Below are 16,893 nucleotides of genomic sequence, written 5' to 3' on the forward strand. Positions count from 1 at the left end.
TAGACTGTTACCCCCGCGACCCGGCCCCGGATAAGCGGAAGAGAATGGATGGATGGATGGACATGAAAATTAAATTATGTGGAGTTAAATGTAAAATAGTCTTTTCATTTTGTTGAATCAGTGAAATATGGAAGCGTATCGCATTCACAGAAAAAATAAAATTTGGCTCAGTTTTTCCGAATTAACAAGATAATTATCTTGTAATTACAAGAAAAAATAAGTTGAAAAAAATATTCGGCTGTTTTTCAGAATTAACGAGAAAATTATCTCATAAACACAGAGGCAAATTTTTATTTTTTCAGAAAACAGTATCTCGTTAATTCAGAAAAACAGCTGATTTTTTTAAAACTTATTTTTTCTCATAATTACGTGATAATTATCTTGTTAATTCGGAAAAACAGAGCCAAATTGTGTTTTTTGTGTGAATGCAGTACGCTTCCGTAGTGAAATAATGATGAAATAAATTGAAACGTGTCTGATCACTGAGTTTCGATTATTAATCATAAACACTCAGATGAATCATCTCGTTCTGTTTCCATAAATGAACGTCATCGTAGAAAATGAGCGTCGTTAAATCGTCTAAAGCTTCTGAGTCTAAAACTAACCCTCGACCTTTAAACGCAAAAACAGCAGCTACATCTGACACAGCTAACAGGCTAGCAGTTAGCTTAGGCGTCTCTCTAAGGGGAACAGGTAAGCTAACTGTGCAGTGACTCTTCCTTACTGTTGTGCTTTACTTTGCGACCTCCGTGTGAGTTGAATGAGGCTGAGCTAGCTGGCTAAAACTCCAGCTAACAGGCTAACAGGCTACAAACTGAGAGGAACACAGACAGGCTGAGTGGCTAAGTGGCTGGTGGCTGGCAGGTAGCAAGGTAAACAGGCCGGATGGATGGACAGCCCGCAGGCTAACACGCTAGCTAGCTGGCTGGCTATCTATCGAACAGCGGGCTGACGATGTAGCGGCTAATGGGCTAATGGGCTAGCGGGCTGCCATCAGGACATGATGCCAAAGACGGGGTTGTGTCGACAGATGCTCGGTCCGATCTCGTCGTAGTCTTTCTTAGAATGACACACCTGGAAAAACTCCGGCTGGAGGTGAGAGACGACACACAAACAAACACACAAAAAAACACACACAAACAAACACACACACAAACAAACACACAAAAAAACACACACAAACAAACACACAAAAAAAACACACACAAACAAACAGAAACAAAAACACACACAAACAAACACACAAATAAACACGCAAACAAACAAACACACAAACAAACAAAATTAATGACTAGGGCTGTAAGAAAATATCAGTTCTGCAATATATCACGATATTTCATTTCACAATACTGTGTTGATATTAATAAGTACTGTATCAATATTTTTAGGTATTTATTCAAATGCAGATCTAGTGGAGGTTCATTTTTGTTTTTGTTTTTTGTTTCTATTTTATTTATTATTCTTTAACACTCTTTTATTCAATAATGTTGGTTCCTTTGTTGGATTGAACTCAAATCCTGTTCTGATGTTAGCTCTGAACTAATAGAATCTGAACATTTGAACAGGATCTGAAACTGGAATGTCTGCACTGTAAAACAAAAACAAAAACATAAAAAACAGTATTATTCCAGCAGCAGGGGTGCCGAAAAAATACTGCTAAATAACAGAAAATAACCATCTTATAAAAATACAGTAATTTTCCATAATTCAAATACAGTTTTTTGCCCTAACTTTACATGAGATTTTGCATATTTTTGGACTCTTTAATATTTAATAAAGAATATTTACATGTATTAAAACAATCCAATTCCCTATAAATATATATATATATATAAATAATTTTCAGTGAGACTCAGTTGTCCAATCCACTGATAAAAACTGTATTTGGACAGTTTATCAGTGTTTATACATGTTATACATTCACAAAAATACATTTATTTGGCATTTTTGTTGTGAAACCTCCTGTAATTACACAAGATATTTGTCAATGAACAAACAAGTCTGGTTCAACTGACAGAACTAATACTTCTGTTACCGTTAACTGTTAGTAATTTTATCTCATTTTACTTTATTTTTTACAGTATTAAACTTTAAATTAACAGTTTAATGTCATAAATAGAAAAGAAATATTTGTGAAATCATGATACATTAGCAAATGTATTTGAACTGTATTTTTCTGTGAAAAAAGAAAAAAAATTGTTTTAAAAAATGTAAATTTTCTGGTTATTCACAGTTACAGTTTTTTCGTGTTATTTCCCATATGACATGTAAAATCAGTCTGTTTTTGTCATTTCACTGATATTTTCCTGTATCTGAAAAATACAGGAAAAATCTGTCAAATAAACAGTGAAAATTCTGTTAAATTACAGATTTTTTTTTACAGTGTATTATATCTCCAGATTCTTGCCGGTACACAGCCGTATTAATGACCAAACACATGAAACAGGAAAGGAAATCACTGTTTGAACCAAAACACCTGAAAACTGGAAAATGTGTTTAATATTTTACCTGAATGTCAGATTATCAATGTTTGTTTATTTTTGTCTCATTTATTTTTGACATTTTAACATTTCAGGTTTTTCTGTTTATTTTCTCGACATTTTCAACTGTTATGACTTTAGTTTCACAATTCACTTAAGTTTTTATTTTATTTTCTAGACTCCTAAACTGTGTGTGTTTGCTTGTTGTTGTGTTTTTGTTACCGTGGACGCCAGCATGGATCCTCCGAACCACACGGCGTATCTCTGCATGTGATGCGTGACCACCTGGACCTCCATGGGCTTGGGCTGAAACACAAACCACAGGTGAGTCGCCTGTTGCCGGATGGGCGTTTGTTCGTCTGCGTGGCCTCTGCCCGTGTGTGACCTCTGACCTTTATCCTGCCTCCGCTCAGCTCTTGGCTCAGCCTCAGCCTGGCGTCCACCACCCTCTTCAGGTCCCTCTGCAGCCGCCGGCCGAAGTCCCTGAACATGGTGGACCCTCCGGACAGGACGATGTTCTGGACACAGACATGGACCTCAGACTGCTGCTATCATTGACTAGAGCTGAGTATCATGGACAATTTCCTTAATCGATTCCATTTCAGTTCATAAGGTTCTGAATCAATTAATTGCGATTCGATTTGATTCAGTATTAACCCTTTCATGCATGAATTATGAGAACCTTAGTCAAAATTTTTTTCTTGAATGTTTTTATTCCTTCTTGGGCATGAAAAAAACCAATGCAATCGTTTTTTTTTTTTTTTTTTTCACTGAGTTACAAAAATGTCTGTGCATTAAATTTTTGAAGTAAAGAAACATGTGTTTAAAGCCCAATATGAAAACAATGAAATAAAAACATTTTTAATGCTGCTAATCTGATGTTTTCTCACATTTTGACATTTTCTAATGCTGGTTATTACTCACTTCATGGAGATAAAATGAAAAAAAAAAAAGTCTAACAGTTAACAACTGATTTACACATGTTAGTGCAGATCAGGTTTATCTAGAACAGCACAGTTGCAGTAATGGTTTGAATGTACGTGTATTATGGGATGGTGCATAAGTGTCCACTGTGTTGGCTGATATGGAACTGAAACAACAAAACCCATGAATATACAACAGTTAAAATAACTGTCCAGTGGAGTGACCACTATGCATGAAAGGGTTCATTGGCTGATTCACATTCGTTTAGTGAAACCAAAGTACAATTTTGAGTTGTAACCTGATTATTTGACTACTGCAGACATGCAACACACAATCAATATTGATATTAGAAAGGAAATAAATCTGACATTTCATCACCCCCCCCCCCCCCCGCCCATCACCACCAAAATTTAATCATTTCTTCCTTTTGCCAGTATCAAAATTTCCTGAAAATCCGTCCATAACTTTTTGAGTTATCTTGCTAACAAACAACCAAACAAACACACAAACAAAAAAACCCCCACACAAAGCAAAGTGATCACAATAAAAATGAACAGACACAAACATGTCCATGTTTCTCCAGTGGATCAGAACAGACTTCTTCTTCTTTATTCTGTTTTATACCTGGTGCTTCTGTCACCCTGGGGCACTGACACCAGTTTGCCCCCCCCCGAAACAGACTCATGTTGGGCCCTTGGTACAAGAAACTCACTGGAGGGGGAGGGTGGGCGGAGCTTCGTGATTTCCGCTTTACTATTCCTCTAACTCCGCCCTCAGCCACAGGTGATCAAATGCCGCATTTCCACTACATGGTATCGGCTCGACTCGGCCTTTTTGCGTTTCCATTACGAAAAAGGACCCGGAATCAGGTTCCTGGTACTAGTTTTTTGGTCTCACCTCCGCTGAGGTTCCAGGACTGGGGACCAGATACTAAAAGGTGACACTGTGTAAACACTGCAGAACACTGATTGGTCAGAGTTGTCTCTGTGACTCGCCCTTTTATATAAAACAGATGCAGAAGTTGACAGTAAATCTGTCGGTAGGTTAATCCACATGATGACAGTAAACTGTAAAACTACACCATTCAGTCAGGAGATTCCGTCTTTGGTGGCCAACATAAAAATTCACCAAGAGTTTCTCGAGACAACACGCAACAAGTGAGTTTATCAGCAACTCTCTGAGCAGATGACACGGAAGTAACGTACCGCATCACTATGACGACCAGGTACTGTAAAGCAGGTAGTATTCTGTAATGGAAACAGTGTCCAGGAATAGGACCTGGTACCAGAGTGGAGTCCAGCCGAGTCAAGTTGAGCCGATGCCACGTAGTGGAAATGCAGCAAAAGTTAACAGTTCTAGAGCGACTGGCTTCTGCCACCCGCCTCCACCGGCCAGTTCCTCCGCACTGTGGGTTCAAGTTTGAGGCCTGGAGGACCTCCAGCGAAGGGGTTTTCCCCACCCTCCCTCCCACAGAGGGGTTTTCCCCACCCTTCCTCTGCATTCCTCCTGCACCAGAACCATTGCAAGCACGACCAAGACACCCCATCTCTGCAAGGAGTTCGCGAGACGGAGCTGGCCGCACTTCCACGTTGGTGGTTTCCGGGTCATTTATTCGTGGTCCTGCTCTGAAAAAAATCGATCTCATTCACCATTAATCAATTACGCAAAATTAAAAAGAAATCGATTCAAAATCGATCGAATCATTTGTTTTACCCAGCCCTATCAATGTTCTGCCGTTACCTTGTAGAGTGGCCGCCGGACGTCGATGGGACAGTTCTGAATCACCTCGTCCACCACGTCTGAGATGGGCTGCATGAAGTCTGGGTTCGCGAACTGAAAGACACGATAAAGACCTGTTTATCTGATCGTTAATGTCCAGATTTGGGCTGAACCGAGCTTCGGTATCTGGAGGTCGGACTTTATCCTCAAAACCACATCGTCACCTCTGGGTGGAAGAAGATCTCAGGGCCGAGGAAGCGCTCATATCCGACGTCGATGTGGAAGGCGGTCTGACTGACGCTGTTCACGCCGCGGTACTGTTTGATCCACTTTGATGGGTCCGAGTCATACTTGGTGAACTCTTTAACGATGTCCGGACAGATGTAACAGTAGCGCTCCTACAAACAAACAAAAAAATAAAAACAAACACAATAAACACGAACCAGAGAAGGTTCTGGTCGTGACCTGATCCAAAATGGAAACTGGATCCATTCTGCTCATCTACAGCACTTTGATATTTAAGGAAAATGAATTGAAATGTTGCCTTTAGTTCAGAAAATTCAAACCAGCTAACATTAGCTGAACCGCTAACAGTCAACCCACTAGCCAAATATAGCTAACAGTAGCTCCTTGAGCTAACAGCAGCTACTATTAACTAGAAGCTAATAACTGCTCATGTCAGCTAGCAAGTTTAATATAGGGTTAGGGTTAATATTACCTGGCAAGCTAACAGCAGCTAATATCGGCTAGCCAGTGAAATATAGATAACATCAACTACTTAACTCATTAGCTAGCAGATGTTAACATTAACCAGCAAGCTAAAATCATTTAACACAAAGCTTTTCAGCTAGCAAACTAAATTTGCCTCCTCCTTGGGTGGAGCCCTCAGGAAATTAAGGATTAATTTAAGCATTAACTAGTGAAACAGCTGATACTGTGCTTCTAGCAGCTCATATTTACTAATGAACTGACACCTGCTCACCTTAGCTAGTGGGCTAACACAGTGGGAGGGGCCAACAGATGAGTGGGTGGGGCATACCTTGACAGCCTTAGCGGTCTCCAGTGACTGTTCTGGAGGAATGCCCACCTCCCGGTCTCTGAGCAGCTGTTGGATAAAGAAGGTGATGTCCCGCCCAGCAATGGGGATGTGCTTTATACAGCTGCCAATCACATAGCCCTCTGCCTGTTATAGACAGATACATCAGCCAATCAGAGAGCAGAGAGGAAACCGACATCTGTCAGTCCAGTCTGTAGGTGTGGAACCTGAACATCAACTGGTCTATGTCCGCCCCCCGTCTCACCACAGGTATAGCGTGCGTCACTCCGTCTCCGCTGTCAATCACGATTCCAGTCAGAGTCCTCTGTCCGACCTGTCGAGACGTCCAGGACGCCGCCAATGCCAGCACGGCCTGATGGAGACCAAGAAGAGGTTTACCTGGTGGACTCTCAGGTCCACGTCCTTGTGTCCATCTGACCAGGGATGGGAATCGATAAAAATTTAACGATTCCGATTCCATTATCGATTTTGCTTATCGATCCGATTCTCTTATCGGTTCTCATTGGATGGAGGAATAAAAGAGTACAAACGGGTGTGTTCGCATTAACTGTCTTTTATATTTCCATCTGCACAGAAAATACAGTTTGTACCAATAATAATAACAGGTGATGCTGGGCCCGGTTTGGGGGGGGGGGGACGGGGGGGCGTACAGTGACAGTGAAACTCCAGACTCTTTACTAATTCCTCTGTTGCTGCATTTCCACTACGTGGAACCGGTTCCACTCTGCTCGTCTCCTGTTGTTGTGCTCCTCATTTTCTTTCCTCTACCTTCAGAAACTTGTATTTGAGGGGGTACGACGTTTGTTGCCCGAACCGGAACCAGAACTGGGCCCAGATGACGGCCTGGTGTTCACTCTGCTGCTACATTCACAAGCACCGCTGAGTAGAGAATCAGATGAATCACATGTGGACAAATGTTTGAACAGACTGGAGGGATTCCACCTTTAGAAGAAATGGAAGCTTTGACAGAGTTCAACCGGACCTGCTGTGGTCTGTTTGGACCTGCTGTGGTCTGTTTGGACCTGGTGTGGTCTGTTTGGACCTAGTGTGGTCTGTTTGGACCTGCTGTGGTCTGTTTGGACCTGCTGTGGTCTGTTTGGACCTGGTGTGGTCTGTTTGGACCTGCTGTGGTCTGTTTGGACCTGCTGTGGTCTGTTTGGACCTGCTGTGGTCTGTTTGGACCTGCTGTGGTCTGTTTGGACCTGCTGTGGTCTGTTTGGACCTAGTGTGGTCTGTTTGGACCTGCTGTGGTCTGTTTGGACCTGCTGTGGTCTGTTTGGACCTGGTGTGGTCTGTTTGGACCTGGTGTGGTCTGTTTGGACCTGCTGTGGTCTGTTTGGACCTGCTGTGGTCTGTTTGGACCTAGTGTGGTCTGTTTGGACCTGCTGTGGTCTGTTTGGACCTGGTGTGGTCTGTTTGGACCTGGTGTGGTCTGTTTGGACCTGGTGTGGTCTGTTTGGACAGCTTCTGCCTCAACACCATGCTGGGTTCGTTCTGACCAAAACAATGCAGCGTACGTGTGACGTCATCGCGCATGCACAACGAAGGCGGAATCGATAAGCAGAATTGTAAAGCAGGCAAACGATTCCTAGGAACTGAGCTACTGGGATCCGGTTCTCAAAAAGAACCGGTTCTTTATTCCCATCCCTACATCTGACTCACCTGTACTGCGATGTAGAGTCCAGGTATGTTGAAGGTCTCAAACATGATCTCTGCGAGGTATTCTCTGTTTTCTGGAGTGTTGAGAGGAGGTTCCGTCTGCACAAACACAAACACAGCGTACATCTGTGGTCCAGGTCCAGTTCAGGTGTCTGGAGTGGAGGTGCAGGTGGAGGTCCTACCATGAGGAAGCTGTGGTCTTCAGGTTCAGCCCTCAGGTATTTGAAGATGATCTGCTCCATGAACTTCTCCATCAGGTCCCAGTCCTCCACCATTCCGTGACGGATCGGCCACTGCAGCCACAACCACAAAGCCATCGTTCTGAAACGAGTTCATCCACAACCTCCTCCCATTACTCAGGTTGAATCACAGAAGAATAAAAAAAACAACACACAAGCCAATAAAAGGGATGTTGAAATGAGTAAAACCATAAACATCCAGGATCGGTGATGCTGATGGTCCTGGTCTGAGCCTGTGGGAACATCCTGACCTTCAACCGCTGCAGAGGAACCGCCGCCCACCAGAGGTCTGAGCGGGTTCAGGTGACGGATGGAGGATGGACCTAAACCAGCTGAAGTCTGGTCACATGATGACATGTGTTGTGGTTTGACGTCTGCTAGTCGTCGTGCTCATCGTACCTTTGTTGCATAGTTGGGTTTGTCGACGGCTTCGTCTCCGATGAAGAAGTCGAGGTCATCGACTCCTTTGACGACTCTCCTCTGACTCTGATCACCAACGCTGGCCGACTCCCTGATGGACACACCTGGACAGGTAAACAGTGACACTGAGGGGGAGGAGTCACACCTGGACAGGTAAACATCAACACTGAGGGGGAGGAGTCACACCTGGACAGGTAAACAGTGACACTGAGGGGGAGGAGTCACACCTGGACAGGGTAGTTCTCACAGGATGTGGATTTTTTTTTACAGTTCTGTACGTTGTTAAATTCTGTAAATTGTTAAAGTGGCCCAAACATTCTCTGTTTGAATTTGTCAGATAAGTGGATCATGTGACGTCTGGAAGTTTGAAAACCGGACTGAATGTCAGAGGGGTTTGTTTCTGTAACAGATGAAGTTCAACCAGTCAAACTCCAGAATGGATGCTGTGTTTTCCCAGCTGTCTGTGAATGTCACACCTCACCTGTACCTGTGGGGTCAAAGGTCAGTGCTTACAGGAGGGCATGATGAACTGCGGCTCCGTGTTTCCGGCGTATCCCACCTTCGTGTACCTGCGCAGAAAACACCACAAACCGGTCGTCAGTTACAGATGAAGAATAAAACTGAATAAACCCAAAAAAAGAATCATGTGGTCAGTAAAGGTCAGGTTGATGTCATCACCTAACCCTAACCCAACGAAACAGACAAAAATATACAACGATCTGAGGAGCAGGAAAAAGACAGACAACAGAAAAACAGACACCACAACTGTTACAGATACAACAAACAAACAAACAAACAGCAAAACCACTGAAACAACAGAAATAATGACAACACTCATAATAGTCTCATATTATTAATGACAATAATAATAATAATTATTATTATTATTATTATTATTATTATTATTATTATTATTATTATCATTAATAATAATAATAATCATAATAATCATAATAATAATAGTCAGTCTATCAGACGCAGATCCATATTTCTGACACCGGACATCAGATCTGAGTTGGTTCCGGCTGACCGGATCCTCAGACCGGACCCTCAGACCGGGTCCTCAGACCCTCTCGGTCCTCGGCCCTACATGTGTCATACATATATGTCATACGCGCTGGTTCACGTGACCAGTCGGTCCGTCCGTCGGTTCTCACCCCGTCCCGCAGTCGATCACGCACGGCGGCAGCTGCGTTGACATGTCTGGACCGTGTTCCGGTCCCGGTTCGGGTTCGGTTTGGGACTCCGGCTCAGACCTGGTCTCTGGTCCTGGTCCTGGTGTGGGTCCTCCTCGGTCTCCGCTTGTCGGTCTGTTTCCGGGTCGGAGGCAGAAATAGAAACTCCGTTCACGCGTCCCCGGTAACCGGAGAGGAGCGCGTCCCCTGTTTGTGCGCGTCTAAGTGCGTGAGGTGGTCTTTTAAAGCGCGTTCACGTGACACCGACTGCACCGTTAGAAACAACACGACTCAGCGCCGACCCCTGGTGGCGGTTAAATAAAACTACAAAAATAAAAGATTATTATTATAGATAGATAGATAGATAGATAGATAGATAGATAGATAGATAGATAGATAGATAGATAGATAGATAGATAGATAGATAGATAGATAGATAGATAGATAGATAGTAAAAAAAAATCTGTAATTTAACAGAATTTTCACTGTTTATTTGACAGATTTCTCCAGTATTTTTCAGATACAGGAAAATATCAATGAAATGACAAACACAGACTGTGATTTTACATGTCAAATGGAAAAGAACAGGAAAAAACTGGAACTGTGAAGAACCAGAACATTTACATCTTTTAAAAGTTTTTTTTTCCACAGAAAAATACAGTTCAAACACATTTGCAAATGTATCATAATTTCACAAATATTTCTTTTCTATTTATGAGATTAAACTGTTAATTTAAACTTTAATACTGTAATAAAAAAATAATAATAATAATAATAAAACGAGATAAAATTACTGACAATTAACGGTAACAGAAGTATTTGTTGTCAGTTGAACCAGACTTGTTTGTTCATTGACAAATATCTTGTGTAATTACAGGAGGTTTCACAACAAAAATGTTGAATAAATGTATTTTTGTGAATGTATAACATGTATAAGCACTGATAAACTGTCCAAATACAGTTTTTATCAGTGGATTGGACAACTGAGTCTCATTGAAAATTATTTATATATATATTTATAGGGAATTGGATTGTTTTAATACATGTAAATATTCTTTATTAAACATTAATAAGTACAAAAAAAAAAAAAAAAAAAAAAAGCAAAATCTCATGTAAAGTTAGGGCAAAAAACAGTATTTGAATTATGGAATATTACCGTATTTTTATGATATACTTATTTTCCGTTATTTAACAGTATTTTTTTTTTTTTTTTTTTTACAGTGAGCAAAACTCATGAATATACAAGAGAACAGCTGTTCACTGGAGTGAGCACTGTGCATGAAAGGGTTAATGTGGTTTGTTGTAAATATATGACAGATAACGAAGCTCATCACACAGTTGTTAGAGTCCTGGTTCTGGATCAAATTAAGACCAGAGACCAGAGCCCAGGCACGGATGAGAAAGACAAGAAATAATGAAGGAAAACAGGAAAAATAAAGGAAAAAAATCAGAAATGTTAAGAATATAGTTTAAAAAAAAAAAAAACATGGAGGGAAAAAATCAAAGGAATACTAGAAAAATGACTAAAGAAAAAAAAAGAAAGGAAATAGACTTGAAAATCAAGAAACGTGAACGAAATATTCCGCCAAATGACGAAAACAAACAAAAAATAAAGAAAAACATGAATGAAGAGTCTGTTACAGTCGGGGAATTCCGGGGGGCGTGGCTTCAGGCGGCTCGTGCCAGACTGTCAGGGATGAACATGTGCCGGTCCGTGCAGGTCTACGTCTGATCCGGTCCGTGCAGGTCTACGTCTGATCCGGTCCGGTCCGTGCAGGTCTAGTCCTTATCCGGTCCGTGCAGGTCTACCCCTGATCCTGGTCCGTGCAGGTCTACCCCTGATCCTGGTCCGTGCAGGTCTAGTCCTGATCCGGTCCGGTCCGTGCAGGTCTAGTCCTGATCCTGGTCCGTGCAGGTCTACTCCTGGTCCTGGTCCGGGTCTGACCCACGTCCAGTTCGGCTGTTTCCAGGATTTTCCGGTTGGTTTTGTTTCCGCGTGAGGAGCTGGAGCACCGAGTCCAGAGGGGGAGGAGCCAATACCTGATCAGTGATCAATACGGGTCTGAGCAGCGGGTTTACACAGACCTGACCCGGATCAGAGTCCAGAACCAGAGACAGAGGGAACCTGAGCCTGAGGTGAGAAGGAAACAGAGAGTTCAGTTTAGTTCAGTTCAGTTTAGTTTAGTTCAGTTCAGTTCAGTTTAAATCTGACTTGTATGTTTTTCTTTTTAACTCTTTGATCAGTTCATGGGAATAATATTCTTATTGTTTTGTGCTTTAAACTTTAATGACTGTTTTTAATTCAGATTCTCCACATTGATTTGTGTTAATTATTTATTTATTTCTAATCATAATTTACTTTTTTTTCCTTTGCACTTTTCATTTTAACCAGTGTTTTTGTTTAGATTCTTGGAGTTTTTGGTGAGTTTTTTATATTTCATGTTGGTGTGTATTTTCTCCACATGTGAAGTTGATGTGTTCTTGAGTTTCCTGTTTCTAAACTCCATATTTGGACCTGACTTCCTCTTCGTCAGACGCTGTGTTCCTATTGGCTGTTTCTGGAACAGTGTAATGCCATTGGCTCAGGCGCTGCAGTGACAGGTGTCGCCCCTGCAGGGGGGCGGGGCGATGTCTGCCTCCTACAACAGCCGCCACATGGTGGAGGATTACCTCCGATACAAGCTGCTGCAGAAGGGCGTGGCCTGGAGACTCCCATCACCACGGCGACCGGCCGAGGCCTTATCGCTTGAGCGGACGAGCGTGTTGCATCGCGGAGGTGCCACGGCAACCACAGAAGAAGAAGAAGGTGAAGAAGAACGTGTCCGGCGAGGTGAGGATGATGACGTTAACGACACTAAACACACCGTTTATCCTCTGACGCATCACCTTGTCTCCGCCCAGATCCCCATTTGGCTCCGCCCAGGCTGCAGGTCGTCCTGCGTTGTGCCGGTGATGAGCTGGAGCGTTGTTACCGTGACGACCTGTCGGCCCAGGTTTCGGCGCTGATGCCGCACGACGGCGGCTCAGTGCGCAGGAACCTGGCGGCGGTTCGGGAGGAGGTGTTCAGGGACGGCGTCAACTGGGGACGCATCGTGGCCCTGATGGAACTGGGCGGAGCTGTGAGCGCCGAGCTGGCCAGAAGGGGCGGGGCCAGTCAGGTGGATGACGTCGCAGGTTGGATGGAGGAGAGTCTGGACTCGCCGACGCTGCGGGGATGGATCGAAGACAACGGAGGATGGGTAAGAGGACGGCGAGGTGGGCGGAGTCAGACAAGTTGACTGTTTTCATCATGGCTGATTTTTTCTGCTGCGCTGAATCAGCTGTTCGACTTGTTTGTTTCATCCATTTGTGTTGACGTCAGATGCACAAAAAGGTCAAATAATACGACCAAGTACCTCTGATCAATTCCAACTGATAACTGATTAAAAAAAAAAAACTAAACTGATATCTGACACAAAGTAGTGCGAAAATGAAGGAGCGACACATGGGTTACTATCCATTATTGTTGGTTACTATTGGTTACTATTTGTTACTACTGGTTACTATCAGTAACTATTGGTTACTGTTCTTACTATTGTTACTATTATTTACTATTGGCAACTATTAGTTACTATTGGTTACTGTTGTTACTATTTTCTTTTGCTATTTTTACTGTTGGTTACTATTGTTTACTATTGGTTAGTATTGGTTACTATTAGTAGCTATTGGTTACTGTTATTACTATTGTTACTAATAGCTACTATTGGTAATTGTTAGTAACTATTGGCTACTATTGGTTACTGTTGTTACTATTGTTACTGTTAGTTACTATTGGTAACTATTAGTAACTATTGGTTACTGTTGTTACTATTGTTACTATTTGTTGCTATTTTTTACTGTTGGTTACTATTGTTTACTATTGGTTAGTATTGGTTACTATTAGTAGCTATTGGTTACTGTTATTACTATTGTTACTAATAGCTACTATTGGTAATTGTTAGTAACTATTGGCTACTATTGGTTACTGTTGTTACTATTGTTACTGTTAGTTACTATTGGTAACTATTAGTAACTATTGGTTACTGTTGTTACTATTGTTACTATTTGTTGCTATTTTTTTACTGTTGGTTACTATTGTTTACTATTGGTTAGTATTGGTTACTAGTAGGAACTATTGGTTGCTGTTGTTACTATCGTTACTATTAGTTAGTATTGTTACTATTAGCTACTACTGGTAACTATTAGTAACTATTGGTTACTGTTGTTACTATTAGTTACTATTGGAGCCTATTAGTAACTATTAGTTACTATTGGCTAGTGTTGTTACTATTTGTTGCTATTTTTACTGTTGGTTACTATTGTTTACTATTGGTTAGTATTGGTTACTAGTAGTAACTACTGGTTGCTGTTGTTACTATTGTTACTATTTGTTACTATTGTTACTATTAGCTACTATTGGTAACTATTAGTAACTATTGGTTATTGTTGTTACTGTTGTTACTATTAGTTACTATTGGTTACTGTTGTTGCTATGGGTTACTATTGTTACTTTTAGTTGCTATTTTTACTATTGGTTACTATTAATAACTATTGGTTACTATTAGTAACTATTGGTTGCTGTTACTATTGTTACTGTTAGTTACTATTGGTTACTGTTGTTACTTTTGTTACCATTAGGTACTATTGGTTACTAGTAGTAACTATTGGTTACTGTTGTTATTATAGTTACTATTAGGTACTTTTAGTTACTATTTGTTACAGTTGGTTACTGTCAGTAAGTATTGGTCTCTGTTGTTACTATTGGTTACTATTAGTAACTGCTGGTTCGTGCTGTCAGTGGAGGTGCTGCTGTCCACACACTAAAGGGTTAACCCTCAGGTCACATATGACTCCGTTCTCTCTGTTTTTGGTTCAAATGTAAATCAGATGCAAAGTGTAGAAAGCCCCTAAAACTCTGCAGGAGGTTAAAGTGAAAGTGAGCAGAGTTCAGCCTGAGCCTCAGTTTGATGCACATGAACTCTGTGTGTGTGGATGTGATCACTCAGGTTGAAGTCAAGTACCAGCTCCAGTCGACAGGTTTTACTTTCTATTTTTATTCGGTCTGTGGTTTCCTTCAGTTTTTATCTCCAGCCGTCATACCTAGAAGCGTCTTTCCAGGTAGTCGTTTTCACGGTCGCCGTGGTTACGTTTCCTCCTCAGATCAGCTGACAGATGGGTTGTTTCTGTAGAAGTCACTGTCAGCTCTAAGAACCCAGGCCGATGCTTTCTCAGAATTCAGACACAAAACTTTCCACAGACAAAGGTGTTTGGAGAGGAAAACTACAGCTCCCATGATGCTTTGGAACAGATGATTTATAAAAGTGTCCCCAAACCTCTGGAGGTTCACATGCTGGACCAGATCCTGGAGGTTTTGGACTCACATACTGACTGAAAACTACATTAGCCATAATGTTTAATGTTTAAGAAAAGCACGATAAAGAAGCCTTAGGGATTGAACGTACAGCCTCATCAGAGACAGACCTGATACCTGATCTGGATCTGGTTGGTCCAGGTCCTGAACTGAGCTCTGGGTTAAAGACTTGATTCTGAAACTTGGTTCAGTCTGGGGGAACAGGACAGGCCGTCAGCTTCTGCCCTCATCATCATGTGGATGTTTCACATCTGCCAACACAGCGCTGGGGTTTTCCCAGCATGCATTCTGCTCAGCGGGCTGGACAGTGGAGACACCACCTGGTAGTTTAGAGCCAGACACCAAAAGGTCTGGACCAGGTCTACCAACGAAACCAGATAACCAAGTAACCAGATAACCAGGTAATCAGGTAACCAGATAACCAGGTAATCAAGTAACCAGGTAACTAGGTAACCAAGTAACTAGGTAACAAGATAACCAGGTAACCAGATAACCAGGTAATCAAGTAACCAGGTAACCAAGTAACTAGGTAACAAGATAACCAGGTAACCAGATAACCAGGTAACCAGATAGCAAGATAACCACGTAACCACATAACCAGGTAACCAAATATCAATAAAACAGGTAACCAGATAAACACATAACCAGGTAACCAGAAAACCAGGTAACTAGATAACTAGGTATCCATATAACTAAGTAACCAGGTAGAAATCTGACAGAAACAGGTTCAGGTTTAGTCCCAGTTCAGTTTGTCCGGTTTTAGGTTTAGTCCTGGTTCATGTTTAGTCCCAGTTCAGGTTTAGTCCTGGTTCAGGTAGTCCTCGTCCAGGTTTTGTCTTGGTTCAGTTAGTCCTGGTTCAGGTTTAGTCTTGGTTCAGGTAGTCCTGGTTCAGGTTTAGTCTTGGTTCAGGTAGTCCTGGTCCAGGTTTTGTCTTGGTTCAGGTTTAGTCCTGGTTCAGGTTTAGTCCTCATTCAGTTAGTCCTGGTCCAGGTTTTGTCTTGGTTCAGTTAGTCCGGGTTCAGGTTTAGTCCTGGTTCAGTTAGTCCTGGTTCAGGTTTACTCCTGGTTCAGTTAGTCCCGGTTCAGGTTTACCCCTGGTTCAGTTGGTCCTGGTTCAGGTTTAGTCCTGGTTCAGTTAGTCCTGGTTCAGGTTTTTGTTCAGGTTGATGAGACAGTAACTCCTGCTGTGTGTTATTTTCCCAGAATGCCTTTGTGGACCTGTACGGGGACTCCAGACCTGAGGCTGGCCTCTGGTCTCTGAGGACCGTCTGTGGACTGGTTTTACTGGGAGCAGCTGGGATCACACTGGGAGCTCTGTTCACCCACCAGTAAGACCTGCAGACTGGACTGAACCAGTTTGAACTGGTCTGAACTCCTATGAACCAGTATGCACTGGTCCGAACTGATTTGAACTGGTTAGAACCGGTCTGAACTCATATGAACCAGTATGCACCAGTCTGAACTGGTCTGAACTGATCTGAACTGATCTGAACTGGTTTGAACTGCTCTGAACTCATATGAACCAGTATGCACCAGTCTGAACTGGTTTGAACTGGTCTGTACTGGTCCAGACTCTGTTGAAACTGATACTTGAGTGTTTATTGAAAGTCAAAGGCAGCAGAACTGGATTCATTTTAGAGGTGGGGGGGTGGGGGGGCTGTGGTGATGGGGGGGGGTGTATTTTATCATCAGATCCAGTGGAAAAGTCGCCTTTGCTCCAAAAGTCTGTGTTGAAAATGGAAATAGGAATTTATGTAACAAACTGCAGCACCGATGAATATGAAGAGACTGAGTTAGACAGAATAGGTTTAGTGATGTCACTGAGTGGAC

At 42.2% G+C, this 16,893-nt stretch overlaps 2 protein-coding genes across 4 annotated transcripts; one reads left to right on the forward strand and one right to left on the reverse strand.

Annotated features, from left to right (window-relative positions):
- Nucleotides 1-445: 445 nt before the first annotated feature.
- On the reverse strand, nucleotides 446-9,822 carry LOC115411467 (actin-related protein 3B-like). 3 transcript variants are annotated; one of them, XM_030123605.1, is made up of 12 exons: nucleotides 9,656-9,822; nucleotides 9,012-9,067; nucleotides 8,478-8,602; nucleotides 8,022-8,132; nucleotides 7,843-7,938; nucleotides 6,425-6,532; nucleotides 6,163-6,306; nucleotides 5,348-5,521; nucleotides 5,145-5,237; nucleotides 2,873-2,998; nucleotides 2,703-2,786; nucleotides 446-1,089 (listed from the first exon to the last, which is right to left on the reverse strand). In XM_030123605.1, exons 1-12 carry the CDS (start codon nucleotides 9,697-9,699, stop codon nucleotides 994-996), a joined length of 1,257 nt encoding a protein of 418 aa, XP_029979465.1. In that variant the 5' UTR covers nucleotides 9,700-9,822; the 3' UTR covers nucleotides 446-993. The 3 variants fall into 3 exon arrangements, with proteins under 3 accessions (XP_029979465.1, XP_029979467.1, XP_029979466.1); XM_030123607.1 differs by having other exon boundaries at nucleotides 8,022-8,160; nucleotides 8,980-9,067; nucleotides 9,656-9,763; XM_030123606.1 differs by lacking the exon at nucleotides 9,656-9,822 and having other exon boundaries at nucleotides 8,022-8,160; nucleotides 9,012-9,062.
- A 1,513-nt stretch (nucleotides 9,823-11,335) lies between these two features.
- Nucleotides 11,336-16,684, forward strand: LOC115411472 (apoptosis regulator Bcl-2-like). Its single transcript, XM_030123621.1, has 4 exons — nucleotides 11,336-11,809; nucleotides 12,208-12,503; nucleotides 12,575-12,912; nucleotides 16,267-16,684. The coding sequence occupies exons 2-4, from the start codon at nucleotides 12,302-12,304 to the stop codon at nucleotides 16,393-16,395; spliced, it is 669 nt and encodes a 222-aa protein (XP_029979481.1). The 5' UTR covers nucleotides 11,336-11,809; nucleotides 12,208-12,301; the 3' UTR covers nucleotides 16,396-16,684.
- Nucleotides 16,685-16,893: the final 209 nt, after the last annotated feature.

The sequence above is a fragment of the Sphaeramia orbicularis genome, chromosome 20 (genome assembly GCF_902148855.1).
Source record: "Sphaeramia orbicularis chromosome 20, fSphaOr1.1, whole genome shotgun sequence".
NCBI lineage: Eukaryota > Metazoa > Chordata > Actinopteri > Kurtiformes > Apogonidae > Sphaeramia > Sphaeramia orbicularis.

What these genes read in the sequence shown, in the direction of transcription:
- LOC115411472 (XM_030123621.1), top strand. Translation starts at nt 12,302, where the DNA reads ATGTCTGCCTCCTACAACAGCCGCCACATGGTGGAGGATTACCTCCGA. An exon ending in AGAAGAACGTGTCCGGCGAG is followed by an intron (nt 12,504 to 12,574) that starts GTGAGGATGATG and finishes GTCTCCGCCCAG; the next exon opens with ATCCCCATTTGGCTCCGCCC. An exon ending in TCGAAGACAACGGAGGATGG is followed by an intron (nt 12,913 to 16,266) that starts GTAAGAGGACGG and finishes TTATTTTCCCAG; the next exon opens with AATGCCTTTGTGGACCTGTA.
- LOC115411467 (XM_030123605.1), bottom strand. Translation starts at nt 9,699, where the DNA reads ATGTCAACGCAGCTGCCGCCGTGCGTGATCGACTGCGGGACGGG. An exon ending in GCAGTTCATCATGCCCTCCT is followed by an intron (nt 8,603 to 9,011) that starts GTAAGCACTGAC and finishes TTACCTGTCCAG; the next exon opens with GTGTGTCCATCAGGGAGTCG. An exon ending in TCCGGCGGCCACTCTACAAG is followed by an intron (nt 2,999 to 5,144) that starts GTAACGGCAGAA and finishes GTCTGTGTCCAG; the next exon opens with AACATCGTCCTGTCCGGAGG.